Consider the following 7,289-nt stretch of genomic DNA (forward strand, 5'->3'; position numbering starts at 1 on the left):
TTTCAAAACAAGACCCTGGGGGGAGGGAGGAGAGGGAGACAAAGCTACTTTGCAAGTCAGCAAAACCAACAGGTAAAAGTAGATAGAGTCTAGAGATAATAGTTTGCTGTACTTTAGGGCAAAGTTTGGAGATTATTTTTCTATAGCATTCCACACAAATAAGCTCTCATTTGAGAGAAGAAAAAAATAATTGTATTCCCAACTCTTAGAGAAAAGGGCCAGTAGAAATAAAAGTGTTGCTCCTTTTTAGCATATATAGCCACACACAAAAAAAATAAAGAAATCATATTTTATTATTTAATATTTGGCCAGGATAAGGATTTAAATGAGAAGACTAGTAAAGGAGAAGAATGACAAACATTCACTTTTCTGTAGGTTTAAGAGAAGTTCGGCCTTTTTTCCTAAAGATTTCTATTGGCCCTGCTTGTATTCACTCTGCAAATTAGTTGGGAATCACAGTATTTATACTAGATCAGCAATGTTTGGTTCTTATCCAAATGTTCCACCTAAAGAGGATGCCAGTTCTCATGGATTGGACAGCCCACCCTGCAGCATTCCTGAGAATTGTACAATATAATAATCTTGAAAGTCAGCAGAGTGGATTATCCACTTTTTTCTGGACTTGAACTTGTGACCTTAACAGTAGCACAGCAGAAAGCAAATGTACTATGCACTTTGCCATAGTAACCTTCCATGTATTCTTTTCAATTTAAATACACACAATTAAAACAGCTACAATTTGGGAAAATTATGTACAAACCCTATATTTTTTTCTTTTGATTACATATAAATACAAATTATCTATTCTTCTAAAAAGTGGTTATAATAGTAAATAAATACAAAATAAGAATCTGACCATTATACTTCATGTGCTGGGATTAAACCCATATAAAATGTACAACTAAAATACATTTAAAAATCTTTTAAAGGAATAATTCTCTGATTAAAATATTTGTTTTCCCAACTTTTTTGTGGACATAAATATATTTTCAAAATAGGTGTATTTTTTTCCATTTAATTACATAAATAAAGTCTTCATTGGGAAATATTAAAGTGTCAGCTTTTTTTTGTATTTGTCTAATATATTTTGCTGTGTTAGCGGCACCCACAACCCTCTACAACCATATCTTGATAGTTCTTTAATACAACTTTTTCGTTCTCATCAAGGTAGAGCATAGAGATAGCACTCAGTTCTGTCGGAACGCAGCAAGCTTTAGGGATTTTGGAATTCACGGAATTGACCAAAGTCTGAACAATGGCATGGTTTGTTGTGTTTAGGTGGTCCGCCAGTGGAAAAGGGCATTCCCCATGGCAGTAAAAGGCACCATATCCTGGAGGGGCAACAATCCAGTCATTCCACCCCACATCATTGAAGTCCACATATAATGGATGTCTTTTGCAACTGGATTTGTGGCGTTTGCGCTGTTTGTGCTTTGCTTGGCGTTTCTCTCTTTTATGGAGAGGGTGTCCCTTGCCGTCATGGCCAAAAGTTACTAACAATGGCCTCAGCTGAGACCAGCTGTCTTCATCCTGATGCAAAGACCTGCTAATCCTAACGTGCCTCTTAGAAACACTGCTCTCATTGTCCAAGTGAACCACCTCTACTATAAACCCATGATTAGGCTGTCTATGTGCAATCCACCTCATTACAGCTGGTGTTACATCAAAGCTTTCCCATTTACTTGCATTCTGACGCACCAACCTGGTGTCCAAAAGTCTTGTTGCAGGATCCTTAGAAGTGGCTGGCTTTATAATTTCATAAATATTAATACGGTGATGGTAGCTGCTAGTGTTCTCAAAGGTTGCCTGCACCTGCTCCCGAAAAATCTGAAGTTCAGCGGAGGTGAGAAACTCCTCATTAGGGACGGAAGTTAAATTAAAGAAGAAACGCCGTGCTGTTCTCCCACTCGCTTCTGGCAGATCTTCCCAAGCTTCTAATTTCATCAAAGAGGGAAAACAAAAAACAAAACAAAAAAACCAATCAGTAACAGACAAGCAGTGAAAACGCAAGTTACTTTTCTGCTGGAAACTTTAAACACAGTGTACCTCCACATGTGAGATTTGAAACTTTTACCATCTCCCCCCATCATTTCCCTGGTGTGTCGGTTTATTTATGCACGCATGTATAGCATAAAGTTAAGAATACTTCATTCATTGTCAAGCCTTTTGATCCAATTCTCGTAGACTGTGCATTCCAGGTGGTTATAATAATGGGTAAGAAATGTGAAACATTAGTTTGGAATTCAAGGACATTTGCAAGAAAACTTTAGACCTCCACTAACTACAGTGCTAATCAGAATCATTAAAACTGATTGAGGTTTTAAGGTAGTGATTACATTTGGGGAGGGGGGGTTCCCCAAAAATATGGCTTTTATGTCAATCCCTTAACCCTCTCTGGTCCAGCACTATTTACAATTACAAATTTTAATATATAGGCTTTTTGGGTCCAAATTAGAGAGCATGAACTCAATATCTACAGTGGTACTTTTACTCAGAATTCCATAAATGGCATTTCCATGTTTGTTTGTTTTTCTGCTGAAACTTGGGGAGGGGGGAGGACTAGGACAATGAAATGGAGCTCATTTTAAACAATACAAATGAGAAATGGCTTTCTAAAAATGTATCCTCTTTTCCCCATCCACAAATAATACAAATATTGGAATACTTGAAATGAATGTCTATTTTTTATTTTAAAAATGTGTGTGGCTTCAAACCCCATTTGTAGCCCTATAAATTATGAACAAGAGTATTACCAAATAAGCCTTTCCAAAAGCATGCTTTGGAATATTGGTGGTAAAATATGCTAGAAAATAAGGTGAATGAATTATCAGATGAAACCATTACTCAGGTGAGTAATTCTCACTCAAGTGATTAACCAAGTAATTGATTCTTAAATTCAATTTCTTATACGAGTAAGCATTATTCAAAAGGGTTTCTGAATCACACCCAAAATATATAAATACATACAGCTGTATTATGATTCTCTACCTGGAAACATAGACTCGCTTGTTTTTGTCATCAGTCATACAGGATTTCCAGGTAGCTAGAACTGACCAATGGTTGAGGCAAGTGCTAAGATTTTCTTTAAATTTATTACACAATTGCTTAAATTGCAGAGTCTACTGATTTTCAGATCTAAAACTGTGCTAATATTTTTCCAACATTTGTAGAGTCTTTCCTCCATCATGTATAGTTTTACATTCATTCAAAAGTGTTTTAGCATGAATGAACCATACACTGGATTTTTCTCCCATTCATTATGAAGAATTCTCACACACAAGCACAAACCACAGTGCCAGGTTAGATTTTACCATGAATCTTTCCTTATCATAAAGCTGCCCCATCAAACAGTGTAACCACTGATCCTAGGCCACTTGGTATACCAACTTAATTAAATCCTAATAAAATTTCTTTCATCACAGCTCCATGTTATAACATGTGGAGTCTGTGTTTTCATTAATTTTACAGTGAGACTACAACATACCACCACTGTAGACTAATAGATAGAAGTTATTACTTTTATTTGTGACAAGCAGATGAGCAACATGAAAACTACTCGCTCTACAAGTCTATTGTATCAGATTAGCTACCCCAGTTAGTAGCTGCAAATTTAAGTTAGTCCCTAGACATACAACTGCTAAACCAATTAACTGCAAAAATAAATTTAAAAAAAAAATCATGTCCAGAAGGTCAAGATCATCATTTACCAAGCACGAAAAAGGCAGCAAAATGTGTCAGTTACCAAAACTAGTTACATTTTAACTGATATGTAGGGTTCCAGCTTTATAGTACTGATGTAGTTCATTAGATTCAAACTCACAGAACGTGGAAAGCTCACAACAAATGGATTTATGTGCACACTTAAAACTAGACTATGATGGGTACTAAAAGTTTGAACAACTCAATAGCTTTACTTTACGCCACAGACACGCCAGCTCTTGTGAGTACCCATTTTAATCTACTTTTAAAGTGCATTCAGCATCTTAATTAAGAGGTGACCATGTTATCTGAAGGCTCAGGTGCGCATGAAGTCCAATGACCAGCTGTGGCAATGCTTTTATCAACCTGGTTTTTGAAGGCTTACCTTTAGATCTACACTAAATCTGCCCTAGATTCAAATCCAAGACAAGAAAGTCATTGTGCAAACAATACTACTGATTGTTGCATTGATCTCTCCCAGGGATTAGAAACCTTCCCAAAACTAACCCAGATCAACTGTAAACTAAGGAGACTTTTCTGGTATTTAGCTTTTATCTTTGAAAGCCCTGGGTGGGAATGCTTAATTGGAACCCAAGCTGTAAAAATCAAGAGGGGCAAATGCCACATGGGATGAAGAAGGTGAGGAGGAGAGAGAAAGGGAGGAGATGCTCAGAATAAGTGCCTGGGGACATTCGAGGGGGGGGGGGAGGGAGCCTGTTTTGATGCCCAGCTTGTAAAACAAGACACAGAGAAACTCACAAGAGAAATGAAACAGAAGTTTCCAAACTATTTGGAAAGATTTCCCCCTCCCCGCTTCTATCCTTCCTCCCCCTTTTGGGTCCAGTGCTGATGGTACACACCCGCACCCTGCTCGCCCCCACACTAGTTCATACACCCACTACTCCACAACAACGGATCCCACGCTTAGGCTCCCTAGGAAGCGACGCCAGCTCTCACACACTCCCCCCGTGCCCACCTATCCTCCGACCCCTCCTGGGGAAGCGGACCCCGCCGGGAGAGCTCCCCAAGAGCCGCGGGCGCAGCCTGCAGGGGGCAGCGCAGAGCCAGCCCCCCCCGGCCGTACCTTCGTGGTGGAAGCTGCGGACCGTGTTGGCGCGGCTGGCGGCTCTCTCCAGCGGGGAGCCCAGGGCGGCCTGGCCCGCGTGCAGGCGGTAGAGGTCCAGCATGTAGGGCGGGATGACGGCGCTCTTGCTGGGGCTCGGCCGCCGCTTCAGCCCGAACATGTTGAGCAGGCGCAGCTCGAACTCGCTCAGCAGGTCCTCCGAGGGCGGCGGGGCGGCGCGGCCCGAGTCGCTGAAGCGCCGCCGGCCCACCTCCGGGATGAGGCCGGCCGAGCCGCCCAGCAGCACCTGGTAGAGCAGCAGCGCCAGCAAGGAGCGGGTGGCGGCCACCATGGTCAACCTGCGCAGACAGGGAGGGTGGGAAATCAGGGCAAGCCCGTCCCGGGGGCCCGATCCCGAGCGGGGGGGGGCCCGATCCGGCTTCCCCCCCCCCCCCCCGAGGGAGGCTAGGGGGCGTGGAACCTCATCTGGGAGCGAGCCGCTGTACCCCGTGCTCTGTTGCACCTGGAGCCGCTTCCCCCCGTAGTGACTCCGGATTGCACGCCTGATCCAAAGCCCCCTTGCACAGAAGAGCCTAGCCCGCAGCGGACCATAGCGTGGCCAGAGATACGGCCGCTTGTCAGCGGCCAGGAGCCGGGCTGGCCAGCTCCATGGCCAGGTAGGAGCCGAGTGCCATGCCCAGCTGTCCAGGTGTTGGCTGGCTTCAGAGGGGTGTCTGGCAGAGGTGCTGGGGAAGTTTTTGCTGGGGGCGGTTGAACCCACCTGGACACCCCGTCTAGAATGGCAGCCACTCCAAGCCAGGGTGCCGCAGTACCCCTCTGCACCCCTACTTCCAGCACCTAGGGTGGCTGGGGGGGGGGTGCAAGACAAAAGAGGTGGGGGCTCCCAGGACGGCCAGCACCGCTCCTCTAGAAAGAGGTTCCCCGCGCTCCCCGGGCGGATCCCGGGGCGCGTTCACACGCAGAACAGGTTCCATGCGCGCGGCGTTCGAAGCGGAGTGGAGGAAGCCGCCCGTGTGAACGGCGCGTGGGGAGGGGAGGCGCGGGACAGGTGCGCCCGGCCGCCCTGCGCTCTTACCTTTAGGAGCCCGCCGAGCGCCTAAGCAGCGCGCTGGGGGCCGGCCATGGACGCGGGCTCCACATAGAAGTGGGCAGAGCCAGGGGGTGCCCAGCCGGGCGGGGGCTTGTATCCGGTGCGTGCGGGGCTCGGGAAGTTACTTCTCCGGGCGAGGCTCAGTAGCGAGAGGGCAAGTCCCTCGGCTGCGCGGATCCCGGGCTGCGCTCTAGCCCCGCCGCCGCAGCCCATGGCTTCTCCGGGGACTCATGCCGCGCGGACCCGGCCGGCCGCGACCCGCCGGGGCTCGGTGCCTTGCAGGGGGGGCTCGCTGGGCGGCGCCTGGCTGCGGCATCCCTCCCGGGCTGTCACTCCGCCGCGGCTCCCCGGACGGCGGCGGCCGCCCGCCACGGAGACATCCCTGGGGGGAGAGGCCTCGCCACGCCGCGCGGGGGCGCGCGCTCTATGCCGCTCCGTGGAAAAAACACGCCCCGAGCATCCGCAGCCAGGCTAGTCCCGCAGCGCCCGGGCTCTTCCTTCCCTGCGGCCCCGGCAGCAGCAGGCGCTTTGCAACGGGGGAGGAGGGGGGGGAGGGGGGGGGAGCTGCCTTCTCCGGCCGCTGCGTCCTCCCGCGGGGTGCCCGGCCCGCGCGCTTCTCGTGCCACTTGCTCGAGGTCCTTGGAAGCCTCCTTGGCTTTTTGTGGCGCTGCTGATGTCACGGCCCCGGGGGCTGGAGGCGCCTGGCCAATCAGCGAGCGCGCCGCCGGGAGAGCGGCCGCGAGCCGCGCTCGCTGCTTTTAAAGGCGACGCCGCCGCCGCGGAGGAGTGTGTGCGCGGCTCCTGCTTCCCCGCTCGCCTCGCTTGATGGCCGAACCTCTGGGAGGAAGCAGGGACAGCAGCCCCACTAGCATCTCCCTCCACGTGCCTTCCCTCCGAGGCAGAAGGTTGACTGTGTCCCAGGCAACTCCCATCACCTGCGACGATCCAGGAGCCGGGTAGTGAATTTGGCCAGGGTGGGAGTCCCCAGTTCCCACACTGGGAAAGAATGATCCATGGTTTTCCCCTCCACCTGCTTCTCCTCCCATCGACATGTCCCCCTGTAGCGGTCTCCTATCGCCTCTCCTAGGGCGGTGCCAGGCTGGACGGGAGCTAGTCAGGCCCATGGGCGACATGCAATGTGCAGCGTGGTTTTTGCAAATCAGGAGCCAACGAGGGGAAGCTCCAGGAGCAGTTGGAGCAGGCTGGCAGCCGGTAGCTGTTAGTGTTAGCTTCACGTGTAATAAGAAAATCTAGTCCCGAGGATTGTTGTGGTTCTTCCGAGGCGTAAGAGCTAGAGCCCTGTTGGGACTTTTGTCGTCTCGCCGTCCTTAGACAATACGAGACCTGGGATCAAACCAGGCATGGGCTAAAACTGTGGACTTAGGAACTTTTTAGCTGGAGTCTGCGCCTACACGT

General features: G+C 49.0%; 1 protein-coding gene across 1 annotated transcript; it reads right to left on the reverse strand.

Moving 5' to 3' along the window:
* Window positions 1–275: 275 nt before the first annotated feature.
* BMP2 (bone morphogenetic protein 2) lies at window positions 276–6,534 on the reverse strand. The gene is made up of 3 exons (XM_006136012.5): window positions 5,859–6,534; window positions 4,784–5,121; window positions 276–1,934 (listed from the first exon to the last, which is right to left on the reverse strand). The coding sequence occupies exons 2-3, from the start codon at window positions 5,112–5,114 to the stop codon at window positions 1,096–1,098; spliced, it is 1,170 nt and encodes a 389-aa protein (XP_006136074.1). The 5' UTR covers window positions 5,115–5,121; window positions 5,859–6,534; the 3' UTR covers window positions 276–1,095.
* Window positions 6,535–7,289: the final 755 nt, after the last annotated feature.

The sequence above is a fragment of the Pelodiscus sinensis genome, chromosome 3 (assembly GCF_052426305.1).
Source record: "Pelodiscus sinensis isolate ZL-2025 chromosome 3, ASM5242630v1, whole genome shotgun sequence".
NCBI classification, from domain to species: Eukaryota; Metazoa; Chordata; order Testudines; family Trionychidae; genus Pelodiscus; species Pelodiscus sinensis.

Bases quoted from the DNA above. Each gene is read 5' to 3' on its own strand.
- BMP2 (XM_006136012.5), bottom strand. From the start codon at position 5,114: ATGGTGGCCGCCACCCGCTCCTTGCTGGCGCTGCTGCTCTACCAGGTG. The intron at 1,935-4,783 runs GTACGGCCGGGG...TGATGAAATTAG, and splicing joins CCGCAGCTTCCACCACGAAG to AAGCTTGGGAAGATCTGCCA.